The sequence below is a fragment of the Anolis carolinensis genome, chromosome 1, assembly GCF_035594765.1.
Source record: "Anolis carolinensis isolate JA03-04 chromosome 1, rAnoCar3.1.pri, whole genome shotgun sequence".
NCBI lineage: Eukaryota > Metazoa > Chordata > Lepidosauria > Squamata > Dactyloidae > Anolis > Anolis carolinensis.
The window spans coordinates 87,591,562-87,607,564 of record NC_085841.1 but is presented as its reverse complement, the minus strand read 5'-3'; the positions used below and the strand labels follow the sequence as shown (position 1 = coordinate 87,607,564).

Here is a 16,003-nt window from a genome sequence, read left to right as displayed (position 1 = left end):
CATGGTGGCCCTGAGATGAACCTATCACAGGGATTTCTGAACAAGGTCTATTCAGAGGAGATTTTCCTTTACCTTCCTTTGAGGCTGAGAAGAGTATGATTTGGCCAAGGTCACACAATAGATTTCCATGGCTGAGTGTGTAATCAAACCCTAGCCCCCAGAGTCCCAGTCCAACATCTAGGCATTGCATCATGTTGCCTGTCTCTTACTGATTTACTGATGCATAATGGAAAGTATATATAAACAATAAATGAGGATTATTTATTGGAAAGACCAATGAATAATTTCTGATGCAATTTCTTTTTGAGTTGTTCCTCTTCTCATATGGTTTTAATGTACACTGAAAATGGGAAACATAATGATAGAAGGGATTAAAGGCTTAGTTCTCAGAACAAAGAATTACAACTATACTAAGCTTTTAAAATTTCTTAGGATATACCTCTCTCCTGTGTGTGTGTGTGTGTGTGTGTGTGTGTGTTAGTTATATCCTGAAATCGATTTAAAGTACTCTGTGGCTGTGTGTGGTTTGTTATAAGCATAAAGATAAAGTGGTGCTTGAATGGTTTAATTCAACTAATGTACCTATGCAAGATTTAATCTTTATAGCATTCATGCATTCTTCTGCAATGAGACATCTTTCTCACAATATCAGTTATTATTTCTTCAGGTACTCTTGCTCATTTCTGAAAATGTTTTGAGGTTATGTGTGTGTTTAAGTCCTTGTATATTTTAAGCTAATAAGAGTGCCAAACCTTCTCGGTGTTGGGATCTGCTCATTGAGTAAGTTTCCAGACCATATATGAGGAATTTCCTACTGCCTCAACCAGGAATTTTGTCAAAGCTTTGGGCAGACTGTGGGAGAGCAATATGAGTTAGTCTATTTGAATCTGTCTTTGGACAGTTTGTTTTGAATGAAATTTTATTCAGCCTCAAAAGTCAGTTTTGCCATTTATAAGGTTGGGCTCAGTGGCCCATTAGGCCTCTTCAAACTCCATGTTTCTAAGGGCTCTTCCACACAGCCATATAACCCAGAATATCAAGGCAGAAAGCCCTACAATATCTGCTTTTAATTGGGTTATCTGAGACCACACTGCTATATATTCCAGTTCAAAGCAGAAAATGAGGATTTTATTCAGCTGTGTGGAAGGGGTGGAAGGGTCCTTCCAGACAGGCCCTATATCCCAGGATGTGATCCCAGGTTTTCCGCTTTAAACTGGATTATATGAGTTTGCACCACCACATAATCTGGAATAAACAGACAACCTGGGATCAGATAATGGGATATAGGGCCTGTCTGGAAGAGCCCTTAGTTATCCTAAATACAGCTTTCATTTAGGTGACAATATGAGTTACTTAGCTTGTGCCTAGTCCTGAGAAAGGCAGACCTGGCTGTAGTACTATTTGCTTTAGTTACTGTATATACTCGAGTATAAGCCAAGTTTTTCAGCCCTTTTTTAAGACTGAAAAGCCCCCCTCGGCTTATACTCGGGTGAGGGTCCTGGTTGCCTTATATTTGGGTCAGCTTATACTCGAGAATATATGGTACATTTATTATTTTTCTCTGTTATTATTGGTATTATTAAATTTATTATTTTTCTCTATTATTGTTGCTACTTTTACATTTATTTTACTCTATTTTTATTATTATCAATACATTTATTATTTCACTCTGATCTTATTATTATTATTACATTTATTATTTTACTCTATTTATTATTACATGTATTATTTTCCTGTATTATTTATTATTATTATTATTATTATTATTATTATTATTACATGTATTATTTACTCTATTATTATTAAAAGGATACATAAGCACATTTATATTGAAGATGAGAATAATGATTTAATCAGAGTTGGACAGTCTTATCTTAAATTTGAGCTTTATGTAAATATTCAAAAACATTTAAGCTACTAATGCCTCAATTAATGTAATTTTATTGGTATCTATTTTTATTTCTGAAATTTACCACTCTCGACTTATACTGGAGTCAATGTTTTCCCAGTTTTTTTGTGGTGAAATTAGGTGCCTCGGCTTATATTCAGGTTGGCTTATACTCGAGTATATACGGTATATATAAAATTATAGATCTATATCTAGCTCTGCATTGTTTATGTAGGCATTGAATGTTTGCCTGTTACTATGTTGGAAACTGCCCTGAGTCCCCATGGGGAGATAGGGCATGGTACAAATGAAGTGTTGTTGTTGTTATTATTGTTATTATTAGTATTAGTTATTGTTAATACCATATTGTTTTTGTTGACCCTACTTTTCCACTTACAGAGCTAGTTTAATGTTTTTCTTTAAAATACAGTAAATATTCAAAAACCTTTAACCTACTGGTGCCTCAATATAATTTTATTGGGATCTATTTTCATTTTGAAATTTACCCATAGCTGCTGCATTTCCCAGCCTCGGCTTATACTCGAGTCAGTAAGTTTCCCCAGTTTTTGTGGTAAAATTAGGTGCCTCGGTTTATATTAGGGTCGGCTTATACTTGAGTATATACGGTATGTCATAACTGGATTACTGAGCATTCTGCAAAAATTTGAATGGTCCCCTTTGTTGCTGTCCTATAACAGCTGCTAAATAGGTTATTTTGATACACCCTTGCTTGCCACGTATTTGTCCATCCATCTGTGGACTGGTTTCCGAGGTTTCAATATGTTATGCATCTTTATTGTGATTTTTAAAATAAGCTACTCTAAAACACTTAAAGGCAGGCAGAGATCACTATATAAATGAAGTAAAAAAGCTTTGTGTGTCCATTGATAGCAAAACATTTCAATTCCATTGGCTAAAACTTTAAGCATCTACTCTGTGACAATCTATGAATATCTGGAAAATACTTTGTGACCAAGCTCATAATGTCTGCAGTTATCCCTTTTTCATTAAGGAGGGTGAGTAATTTGGTACCTAAAAGGATTGTGTATCAGTCAAGAATAAAATGATAAACAAATAGACTTAAGAATTATTTTTAGTGTTCATATAAAAATGTGGTGGGTTACTAGTGCTTCACACAAATACCTTTTGACAATGCTGTACTCTAAGTTGCAGATGTGAGATGCATCTAAGAGATAGAGCAAGTTGCCTGAGGCCATTACTGATAACATTGAGTTTATAGCATAGACATGAAACCAGAGCTTGAAAAGCTTCTTTTTTTTTGGATTATACCTCACATAATCTCTATTTCAATGGATTCTAAGAGCTGAAGTTAAAAAAATGGAACTCTGAGATTTAGAAATGATTTACACTAAAACCTTTCAAGTTCAGCTCATACTCTCCCTCACCACTACCATACCTTTTTCACTTCCCACTGCGAAAATTATCCAGCAAAAGTTATGTGTACTGAGGTTTCATTACATTAAATGTAAAATGTTATCGGAATACCAAACATTTTTATTGAAAATAACTAGACTAGATGTCTCATATTTGTTCCAAGAGATCCACTGTCTTATTTTGACATTGGTTTTTACCACAATTGCAACAGAAAATGTAAATTACATTTCTTGCAATTTTCCCAGTCAGCTGGATTTGTGTATTAATAGGTGCATGTGTGCTCCTTGGCTATTCTTGAAAAGGATAAATGAAACTAGTTACTGCTAGAAATATTCTCCCCTGCTCTAATGACAGCTTTTTACTTATGCCCTGTAGATGTGTGTTAAGCAATCATGTTTAATTCATTTGTACTTTAGAATATGGGTCATGTGTTTTTCGTTTCTTGTGATTAGACAGGCTGACAGATTCTGCTTAGATAGCACATGGCTTATTACAAAATGGAGATGAAGCTGTTAACTTGCCTGCTATAGTTTCACAGTCCATCCTGTTCTAACATAATAATTTAGGAGGCTATTGTCTTCCTAGTATTCTATTTTTAAAAAGAAAACACTAATACTTCCACGAAGGCACCATATGATTCCTCTTGTCCCTGTTTTGGCAGCTCAGTCAGTGTGGATCAGCCCTCAACGTTGCCAGAACGCTGTGTTCTGCTGACATTGTTTTAAGAAACCAGTGCAATTAATTATAAAAAAAAATGCCCTTCTGCTCTTGTTGGTTGTTGTTATTGAAAGAAAAGAACTCCAGCAGCAATTAATGCCAATAGAAAGGGAAAGAATTATAATTGAGATTTATTTCAAAACTGAAAATCAAGAGAACCATAAATCTTTCCATGGTCATTGTTGGATTATGAGCAGGATAGAAGCCTTTCACATTTGCTGAAGACAATCACATGGCTGTCATGACTGTTTAAATGAGGCTGCAGATTTCAGTGATGTATTGGGTAAAGACACAAGACTGGCACATGTGTCATTCAGAATCAAGATGCTGGATTCTTAACTTCCACTAGCCCCAGCTAATGATCAGAGATGATAGGAGTTGTAGTCTACCAGTACAATGCAGCTTTATGTCACCCCAAGTTAGTAGGGTGGCTTTTATTCTGAATATTAAAGATGCTCAGATCTGTCAGATGGATTCAGTACCTTAGATAGTTATTTTAGAGTTCTCAGAGTGGATTCACTGCTTCAGTGATGTGGAAGCCACTAGCTTGAGAGTAGGGCAGAATATAAATTCAGCAAGAAAGAAAGTCAGACCGACTAGGGGGCCACAAATGCCCCACTTTTGTTGTAAGATATTAGAGCAGTTACTTCTGTCTTAGGTCAAGAGAGAGCAAAAATTAACCCATGGGCACTCCTTCCAGCTCTTTATTATATCAGTCCAATTAGTCTTTCTACCTATGAAACATTTCTGCAGGACTTGAATGTTATGCTCTAATAAGCACTTTCTCACTTCTATTCCTGTAATTATAGAATTAAAATGAGGGTTCATCTAACCATTTTGTATTTGTTGGAGCCTGACAGGATTTTATGTTTTTGTTAGCATGAAGAAAACGAGAGCGTAGATACAAAGGTGAAGTCTGTAACTGGACTTAATTAGTCCTAATAATGTACCACTTCTTTTCTTATAGGGTTTCTGTGTCTTTAAAAAATAAATGACAGGCAGGAGTACAACAATGTGATTTTGGGCAGTGTTGAGATATAGTGATGGGGAAAGCTGTGCCTACTATTTTTATACTTCTCATGTAGCTTTGAAATGTAGAGACACTCAACTGGGGGGGGGGGGATGCCGAAAGAACCCTAGCTTCACTACTGCAATAAACAGAAACATTTTTAACTTGCAACTATTTTGTGCTAATTCTTCATGATGATAAAGCACAGTTTTTGATTTTTCTAAATCCCTGTGAAAGATAGCCTTAAAATACAGAGATGTGTGTCTGTTTGTACAATAGTGTCACTATTACCCAGTCCAGAGAGCAAGAATGACTTTCTCTTCTCTTCAACTATCTGTGCTAAAGCATTTTGCATGAGGACAAGGAGGTGGAGCCTTGTTCGTTCATAGCAGCGTTCAGCTTGCCTGCTTCTGCTTCCCCTCCCTCGTGTGTGCGCTTGTGCTTTTCTCTCTCCCGTTGAGTAGAATGAACAGTTTGCCTTCAGACTCAAGATCAGTCTCCAGTTTGTAGTTTGGGGTGTACACTGAGAGGACAAGGAAGAAAATAAAACAGTAGATGCCATGGGCCAACTCTGCTGCTATCCTTTTGGAAGAGATGAGGAGAAAATCAGTAAGTCTGCCTGCTTTTGTGTACTGGCTGGAGTCTTTCAACACTGGTGCAGCTATTTTATAGCAGATTTGCAGCTGAGAAAAGGACAGATTTGTGTATTTGGGGTGGGTTTTCCCTTAACATTAAATATTTTGCTTGAAAGACTGAGTTTAGATCAGTGGAAGTGGAATGGCTGGATCTATAAATAAGTTAATGTATATGTTCCTTATGTTAGACTTCTTAATAACTGATACAAATAGTTTTTGAAATTTATTTTCCTTAACTGAAAATTATTCTATGAATGCATATATTTGAAAGGTGACAGCTTAACATGCAAAAGGGTGTGTCTTTGTTTAACTTACCAGATGCACAGTGTAAGATGTATCAAGGCTTTCAAGCTCAAGACTAACGCCTATTGAAAGCAGTGCTTACCTGAAAAATGTAACAGGCATGGAGGTCTGAATAGGAAGACGATTGCTGCTCTTGTATTTTATGGTCAGAATAAAGTTCATTTTTAAAATATATGGCATCTCTGCAAATAGTTTCTTCCATTTTGAAATGCTACCAAGCATATTTCCATTTTTATTCAGATTTCAAAAAACACATTTTTGAAAATTACGCTAATAAAATGTAGCTGATTCTGGAGAGTTTAGAAATAAAATATTAAGTGCAATGTTCATACCAGTTTTAACTCCATAATTATATATTTCTGGTTGACTTTTAACTAGCTGAAATGTTTTCAGTGTTTCTATTAGATGTCTAAGCCAAATCCATGACATATTGTCTCCAAATTTAATATTAACTAGAATCAGTATTTAGGGCTTTAAATTATTTTCCCTGTATCTATTTTTTTTTCATGTCAGGAGTGACTTGAGAAACTGCAAGTCGCTTCTGGTGTGAGAGAATTGGCCCTCTGCAAGAACTCTGCCCAGGGGATGCCCGGATGTTTTGATGTTTTACCATCCTTGTGGGAGGCTTCTCTCATGTCCCCGCATGAAGCTGGAGCTGATAGAGGGAGCTCATCCGCACTCTCCCCAGATTGGATTCGAACCTGGCAGCTTTCAGGTCAGCAACCCAACCTTCAAGTCACAAGGCTTTAACCCACTACGCCACCGGGGCTCCCCTGTATCTAATGTCCATTGGGAAATAGCCCATGAACAGATATAGTTACTCTCACTGTTTAAGGCTGCAGTCCTTTGCATATGTTCATGACAATACATTTAATTGAATCTACTGGGATTTACAGGAACAAAAACATTAGTAAGCATGGTTTAGATCTGGTGGCTCTCTAACTTAGCCATTTCAGCATCTTCTTCCAAGAATTCTAAATAATTGTCATTGCCAAATTTAAAGAAGCAGCAATTTAAGTGTGGAACAGAAGATAGCATGGTATCTTTAAAATTAGACTCACCAACTTTTCATCATCTCCATAACAAATCAGACCATGAACATATTTTGTAAGATTTCTTAAGGAGGTGAGTTTCGTGGAGCATCCAAGTAGGTTCCCAGCAGTTCAGTCTGTGGATTGAACTCATGTGTGCAAGATAAGTACTTGACTGAAGTTAGAATGGAGAAAAGAAGCAAGATGGAACGAAAGTGGATTGCTAGGTTATACATACCAGACAATGTGAGAATTGCCAAGCCTTTGAATTTAGGAAGGAAGGTTAGGAAGACACATTGAATGGCACCGTAAGCTAAGCATATAGTACACAAAAATCAGCCAGCAAAAGACTTGGAGCAAATAAAGTGGCCAATCTGGGGTCAGACTATACTTGGCTATTGAGGACATACTGGCCTAGCTCATAATAGTTGAACAATTTGTTAGATCAGAGTGGGAATCTGTTCTGTTGCTGATAGAGATTAGCTCTCTAGGAATGACAGCTGCTTTGAAGTCTGTGTAATGTGGTGTTCATACCATACTTTTAGTTCAAAAAGATATCACCAAATACCCTTTTAACATGTGTCATTTTCTGTATTTTTCACAATAGACAGAGTAGGCGCAATGTTCTTTGTACTTTTTCCTTTTTATGTTAATTGTGTTTCTAAACAGACACAATTAGACTCTCCTTTGACCTCTTCTCCCCTGGCAGTCATTGTAGTTATGTAGTATATGTATAGCAGGGAATGCATTATTTAGAAAATTAAACCTGAGTCATACAGATTGCTATAGGAAATAATTAATCTAATCAAGACTGTCTTGGTAAGATTTAGTAGATTGGATATGGGCTATAAATTGTGTTTCGGTAGAATGCAAATTAAACCCAGGTTCTGAACAAAGAATGGATAGTTGCCTTGTGATGGTATTGAGCCTATGTTTGGGGCTTTGTCATATTGTAGGTTAACCTGATGAAATAATCTTCATTCTAATACATTTTTTAAAAATATTGAATATAGTACAAGCAATTAGAAAGTTGAACAAGAACTTTTAGCACTGACAGCTGATGTTCCATTTTAGGAAAACTTTGGTATTAAGATTCAGTCACATGAAACTACATCAATTTGAAAGAATACAAACTAGAAGCTAGTTCAGTTTCAATAACGTAGGCCAGTATTTTGAAAGCAGAGCAATTGCAAAGTTGTTAGTAGTTGGTAGAGATCCAGGAACAGACTCAGAGAAGTACATGATAAGAAGGTGTAGCAGATGAAAATGTGGAAGATAAAGTTAAGCTCTTTCTGCTTGCTTTTATAAGGTCCTCCTGTAGGTTAATGGAGCATCCAAGAAGATTCCCAGCAGTTCTGTCTATGGAGATCGGACCACCAAAAGAGTGTTAGCTTCATCTTCTAGCCCAAGATTGACAGCAAGCTCTATTAACAGGCAAATAAAATGATGAAAATTGGAGATGAATATTGCCATATGGCAATTTAAATGAATTGACCCACTTATGAAGTAGTGGAAGAGTAAATAAATACTGTAAATGAAATGAAGAAATATATGAACAGTCAAAAATATTCCTTTTTGGCCAGTTTTCTAATAGGACACACTAGATGCCCTGTAAGGCAATGTTACAGTCAGACAGGATGCCTCCTCCATAAAGAATGGTATGCCATAGATACGGTTGGCGATGATCCACTTACACAAGTGCAACATTACAATTGTGAAAAGACTTTCCAATAGAAATATGAGTATACATCAGACTAGAGAGCCATCAAACAAAATAGCAAAGATATGAACAAAGCAACAAAGGTTTGGACAGTCAGCTCCTGGCTTAGTAAGCCAGGATAAGTATTAAGGGCTTTTTTTTACACCAGCCAACTATTCATCTACTGTTACCTAAGTGTATGTAGTGGATACATACCAGGTTGAGTACTTTTGATACCACACCGCTCTTCACTGGTGCAGCTGAGACAATTCACAAATCCGTGGTTCTGCAGTTGTATTTTGTGCAGCTCCCATGTAACCCCACAAAGCGAGAGGTTGGGGATGGGGAAGTGGATCCCACTCCCTGAAAAAAAAGTTTACTGCTAGCGCTGAAATGGAAAGGGCCCATTGCTCCAAAGTAGGTGATGGGGACATTGGTGGATCGGAAGCTATTGACAAGATTTACCTATTAATAGCTAGGAGCAGGAAAATCACAGATAGACACACTGGTAGCAGGATGCATATGGCATCATATGATAGGGACCATCAATTTTGGTCCTACTGTAATGCTAGTTTGATTGCCTCATGGCAATAGTGCTTTATAGTTCAATAGTGCTTTATAGTTAATTGCACTTTCCTAGTTTCCTTTCTTTTTCATCTCAGTGATGAAATTGCATCCAAAGAACAGCATGCAAATTTATAGAAATGCAAATCCTAGTTTAATAAGACAGGATGTGATAACCCAAAATGACACAATTGCCTGCAAATTACAACTCACACAGTTTCAGAACACAAGTTTTTGCAATCATGCTTACTAAATTCCACGTAATTGAAAGACACAATCCTTGTTTTAAGGGCATGTTCCTCATTCCCTGATAGTGTTAAAGTCAATAACATGTAGCAGCATATCCTTAATTTCCTCAAAGGGGTGTCCCCATGCTATTTTCTGTGTTAAGTAAACAATACCTTAGCATAGTCATTGGGTGAACATTATGAAAATCTATTGGACCCTCCCTTAAACTAGCATTTAAGTAGCCTTTTGTGTGTTTTAGAATATATACACTCAACAAAAGAATGTTATAGCCAGTTAAAGCTCTCAATGTTTTTATAAAACCTGATGGAGCTGTTCCACTCTTTTACTTAACTTAGACAATTCAAATGAACTTGTAAATGTTGGGGAAATATAAGTTCTATAATTGACAATTTCCTGTCAATTGACAAGTGTCCTCAAACATATGGTGAAAATATATATGCTATGGCTAAGAACAAAGCATGACAATAATGCACTAAGATGACTTGCTAATGTTCCCTTTAAAAGTAAGATGATTTTAATATTTCTTCCAGAATAAGTAACATTTAATTGATCTTCCAAAAATATTAAATTTTAGACTTTTTTCTGTCGTTCTTGCCATTTTTATTGTTTTGTGTTTTAAAAATAACATAGATATTAATAATGCATTAAGTTATTAATTATTTGGAAGTCATGAATTAACAAGTTAAAGACAGTGGTGAGTTTTGCGATGTAGGCATTTACCAATGTAGTCCTCATAGTCAAGGACAACTGAAAAATCCAGGAAGGTCTCATTCTAAATACTTCTTCCTTCTGTCAGCAATTTCTAACTATCTTTGTCTAGTCTTTTGTAAAATAAATAGATATTGTCTGTTTGAAACTAAACTAGCCCAAACCACTTCAGAATATAACTAAAATAATTCCCAAAAACACATCATTGCTGATAAACTACATTCTCCTTCCAGCTACTCTGGGGATTGAAAGTAAACTCCTACGGAACAGAGTTGTGCAAAATGAGAGACTGGTGTTGTGATAGTCCCTTATTATCAAAAAGTTCCAGGGTTTCGGTCTTACAAACTCTCTTCTGCACCACATCACTGATTACTCTTCTTTTTAAAAAAAAAAAAAAAATCAGTAAATAACAAGTAAGCCCTGGGCAAGAATAAGCTATTTCAACCATAACTACAAGAGGAAAAAGAACAAGTCTATAATGAGGAGGAGAGAGGAGGACACTTCTGAAACTTTTCAACCCTGGCTAATTGGAAGATTGCATGAGCCAACTATCATACTATACCCACAGTGAAATTTGCCACCTTTCTGAAGGAAGCAGCTGGATTTTTCACTGCGATAAACAGTGTAGCACTATTTGGTAATTTGATGACACACTTCAGTCAACTAACAGCTTCCTGTGGAGGGAGCTTTATAATGCGGATAATAATACATATGTCATGCAGAGATGTATATCCCTGTGATATTTCATGCTAAGCATTACAGTGTATACCAACCAAGACAATTTTTCAAATGTATACTGGAAGTTGGATGAGGGAAAGAAATAGAAAAGGAAAATCAGGGCTGGGTTTTATAGTATTGCCTTGTATTTAAAGATAGAATATATAAAGCCATGAAGTTTACCTTTCAAAACCAAATATTTTCTGGGACACACAACCAGTGATGCTCCTCATGGTGCCTGATTTTACTGTTAACTAATTTGCCACTCTCGTCTTCCTAAGAACTGCCTATATGCAGGCTGTAATGTAAATAAGAGTAGGTAAGGTAAAGGTTTCCCCTGATGTTAAGTCCAGTCGTGATCGACTCTGGGGGTTGGTGTTCATCTCCATTTCTAAGTCAAGGAGCCGGCATTGTCCATAGACATCTCCAGGTCATGTGGCCGGCATGACTGCATGGAGCGCCGTTACGTTCCCGCTGGAGCGGTACCTATTAATCTACTCACATTTGCATGTTTTCGAACTGCTAGGTTGGCAAGAGCTGGGGCTAACAGTGGGCGCTCATTCCGCTCCTGGGATTTGAGCCTGGCACCTTTTGGTCCGCAAGTTCAGCAGCTCAGCGCTTTAACACACTGTGCCACCCAGGGGCCCCTATGTAAATAAGAGTAGGAGTGGGAAATGTCAAGCTCTGGGTTGAATTTGGCAGTCCTGGAGTCCCAGTATAGCCCTTTGAGACTCCCCAGATAACCCACGTTTTAGCGATTTGTCCAGGACCCCTTCAGTTATGACTGCCATGGCTGCATCCTATGGAATTTCAGGGTTTATAGTTTGGTGAGACACCTAAAGTGTTCTGGCTGAAAATTCTAAATGACCCCAACAAACTGCAAATTCCAGCAGAATCCATGGAAATTAAAGTGGAATAGTTCTGTAAATGTGTAGTATGAAAGGGATCCCCACACTGACAGGATGAATTGCAGCTCCTAAGGTTTAGCTTCAAACAGTAAGAGCTTTAAGCTAAAATATGATGGTTTATTTTGTTTAAGCCAACTTTACCTTCTCCCCCCCCCCCCCCCCAAAAAAAGCTGGTGTGTTTATGTCCACCCAAAAAACTTCTCTGAAATGGAATTTGCCCTCTGCGAACTTTTCTAAAAATTAGTTTGATCCTTTGGACTGTCAGTTTCTTTCATCACTCTCTTTTAAAATGAATCCAGCTTTTAAAATGTATTGATTTACTTTCTACTTTTTCCCAGAGCCAGGAAGGTGGTTCCTAAGGCGGCTTGCAGACATTAAGAATGATACAGGTAAAAGCATATCAGTAGAAATATATCAAAAGTTGAAATATGGCTTAACTATCAATAGAATTAAGAGTAATTTAAAACATAACAATTAAAGAACAAGAAATAAATGCAATACTGCATCCCTTCCTTATAAAGAGTTAGTTTCCAAAAGGTGGGTGATTTTTTTTTCACAAGTCTTATTTACCAATGGAAGAACTGCAAGGAATATGAGGCATAATTGTGGCCCTTTAACTGAAAGATTAGCAATGGAGAAACTCTCAGAATGAACAGTTACAGCCCTCATTACTGTATGAAAGAAGCATTTTGCAATATATAAAATTGGTATCTTCACCTCTTTTCCAGTAGGCTGTTTTTCTTCCTTCACAGTATGATTCAGTACATTGCAACCTCAAAGTAATAAATCTCCTGTCTACCTACTGCTTCCAAGGCCCTTATCTAGAAGTACAAGGTGGAGGAAGTTGGAGAAATTCAAAATCTGTTCGAAAAGAAAAGGTTTTATGCCACTGTTGAGGTGTTTTCTTTGAAGATAGTAAATAATGTGTGATATAATTTGCAGAATAACTTTAGCAAGCAGATCCTGCCATATACATTTTTTTGTTTTGATTTAGTTTTCAACATATAGAGGCAATATATACAGGCATACCTCAATTAACAAAGCCTCTGATAAAGTCTTTTTGCACCCATCCAGCCCCCTCTTTTTTCTGTGCCCTCTCTTAAATTGGTAGTTTTGCCAACATGAATATTGGGATGAAGTTGAAGGAGGGATAGAGAAACATAATGCCTGATTCCAGTAGCATGTCTATGATAAACAAAGCAATAAAGCTTGAGCTGGTATAGAAAGGATTTTACTCTACCAATTCTCCTGCAATTTTACGTGCCTAACTACAGCAGACAAGCATAGATCTGTACGTTTGGATACCAAAATGGAAATTAAAAGAAGAGCATAAGTTGGTGAGAGAGATAAATATCAGCATTGGTTGCATTTTGGAAGACATTTTCCAGTGACCTCTAGAAAGTTCAAAATGTTTGTGTTTACTTATGGAAGGCTTTCCTGATTTGCTTGTTTCATATCACATGTGCTTGTAGTTCGTATTGAATGAAATGTTTTTTTGAAACGTACTGAGCCCTTCTTCTTCGCTATCCTGCAGGAAGTGTTCCTTATTTTTTCAAGTTGAGCCTGTCACTGTTCTTTCCCTGATATTTCTTCCTGTACAACCAAATTTTTCATTAAAGATGTAATGCCCAGGAACACATCTTATTTTTTAAACTGAAGGGTATCTGTATTATTACTGGTGAATGTTTTTGAATAATGGCTGAGCAGCAGGCCTGTAGCGAGGGGGGGGGGGGTTTAGGGGTTCAACCCCCCCCCCCTGAAATTTTTCAGGTAAAAAAAAAACCTGGTTTACTCATGAATTTTAACTGGTTAACCAAATCCCCATGCTAAGTCTATGAGACGTAAAACAAGAGTCCCTCCAGGCACTATCTCAAGCAGATATTGACAGCTCTGAACCCAGGGGGCGGGTGTGTCAGGGGTTCAACCCCCTCCCCGTGAAATTTTCAAAACCCCTCCCAGAAATTTTTTCTGGCTATGGCCCTGCGGCAGTCTCTATTCTAGTTTGGTAATATGTAAAGGTTCAATCGAATTCGGGTTTCATTTTGCTTTATTCTGGCATCTGCTAAAATGCTGTTTCTCTCTTTGCCTTAGTTACAAGAGAATGAAAGGTGTCAACCATATAATACAATTAAGTCCTGTGGCCATTCCATGCCAGACTGATGCACTGAATTCACCATTATTAAGATAAATAACCTTAATGTAATTTAGGTGGACACCATGACTCTAGAAACCAGGGGTTGGATCCGAACATCCTTAGCATAGAACCATTGAAATCAATGAGACTGCTATTAATTAATGGGTCTATTTTAAAATTTGATCAAGGCTGTGTAAGTAATACAGCCTGTACCACTTTAACTGCCACAGTTCAATGCTATGGAATTCAGGGAGTTATAGCTTGATGAGGCTCTAATATTCTTTGTCAGAGAAAGCTAGAGACCTTGAAAAATGACAACTCCCAGGATTCCATAGCATTAAAGTTAAAGTGGTGTTAAACTCATTAATTCTACAGTGTAGATGCACCCTAAATTTGGCTTAACTCTTAGTTAACATGGTTTTCACTGGAAAATATTTCTCCTCTGTTCTATTTCCTAAAACAAATGCGTTACTATTAATTTATCTGAAACTAAAAACTTGGTCCGCACCCAAATATCTTTGACAATAAGGCAGAGAAATAAAAGGGTAGGAATACAGCATCATTTTCAAATGCTGTGTTGGAACGAGCGCTTCAGGATTTAATCATTACCGACTATGGATTGAGGAGTGAATTCGGTATGACGCCCATATCTGTGGGGAATGTTTTCTCAGATTGTGTGTGGACGGCTTTGGAAAATAGCATACCTTGTTGAAAATGAAGGAAATCTGGCTCAAGATTTCAATAGGGTTGTGTTGTATGTCTTTTTAAAATAATTTTATGATAACCAATTGGACTCTTTGAGAATGAGATAGGTGAGTGTGATGTGTAGAAGGGCTGTAAGGTAAAATTGCCCCATACTCTCTGTTTGGTGCCTATTATGTGATCCTACATGCACTTATTGGGAATAAATCATTGGGAAACTATGTTTCTATATTTGAACTGCCAGGTATATTTGACCTTGCCTCATGTACACTGATAGCTTCTATACCTCTCCATGTTGCAAAAGGCTGCACTGCTTTATGAAGGGTTTAGAATTCTCATTTGAACTGTCCAGTTTTGAAAAACTTGGAAAATGACTCAATTTCCTTCCCTTTATTGATCAACAAACAATCATTGACAGAGAATATTGGAAAGCAGTATAGATTTTTGAGTCCTCAGTGTGTGAACACATGATTTCCCTGTTTGGGGGCTAAATGATTACAGGGGTCAGACTACTACTTGGCAAATTACATCACGTGAGCATCTCTAAACCGGTTAACTGTGATCTTGTTCAATCTAGCAGTGGGTATAATAATTACAGTCATTTTGATGTATTGAAAAAGTAAACAATATTTCAAGATACCTTGCAAATAACTACAACAATTATAATGTGATATCAAGATCCCTATGATTTCCATTGATGGCAAAGTCACAGGTAATGCTAAAATACCCTGATTTGCTAACTACACATAGTAGTAGTAGTAGTAGTAGCAGTACTTTTTTCTATTCCGCTCTATCTCCCCAAAGGGATTCAGGGTGGATTCCAACATACAATGGCAAATATGCATGCCTTCGTAAAAACAGACAAATACCGACATAAAATCCCAGAAAAAAACCCACATATGAAAACAGCATTAAAACCTAACATCAAATTAAACCTAACATCTGTGAATTAAACCTAACATCAATAAATTGAACCAACAATTGCAGGAAATGCTAAATTTCAGTTAGAGAGGTTAGTGGAAATAAAGATGAATTTTTTTCCATCCAAGTTCATGGATTCCCTGAAATGTATCCTGAACCCCTTGGGAGTCTGTAGAGCACTGGTTCTCAACCTGTGAGTCCCCAGATGTTTTGGCCTTCAACTCCCAGAAATCATAACAGCTGTAAACTGGCTGGGATTTCTGGGAGTTGTATGCCAAAACACCTGGGGACCCATAGGTTGAGAACTACTGCTGTAGAGCCTTGGTTAAGAATCTCTGTTTAACTGGTGTTAATAGATGTTGGTATATTTGGTTTGCTTTATCTGCAAGGTAACCCATCATAATTATGTCTTCCACAATGTGT

General features: G+C 37.0%; 1 protein-coding gene and 1 long non-coding RNA gene across 4 annotated transcripts in view; both read left to right on the top strand.

The window, feature by feature from the left end:
• akap7 (A-kinase anchoring protein 7) overlaps positions 1–16,003 on the top strand; it is a 124,925-nt gene that overhangs the window by 89,742 nt on the left and 19,180 nt on the right. The window contains exon 8 of one of the 3 annotated variants that reach the window (XM_062978647.1): positions 12,162–12,212. The exons of the other annotated variants lie outside the window; for them this stretch is intronic. Coding sequence (XP_062834717.1) covers positions 12,162–12,212 — 51 coding nt within the window. The remainder of the gene's footprint in view (positions 1–12,161; positions 12,213–16,003) is intronic. 3 annotated transcript variants of the gene reach the window in all.
• On the top strand, positions 1,808–11,981 carry LOC107983722 (uncharacterized). Its single transcript, XR_010005528.1, has 3 exons — positions 1,808–5,618; positions 6,461–6,662; positions 8,288–11,981. It is a non-coding gene; the product is annotated as an uncharacterized LOC107983722 (long non-coding RNA).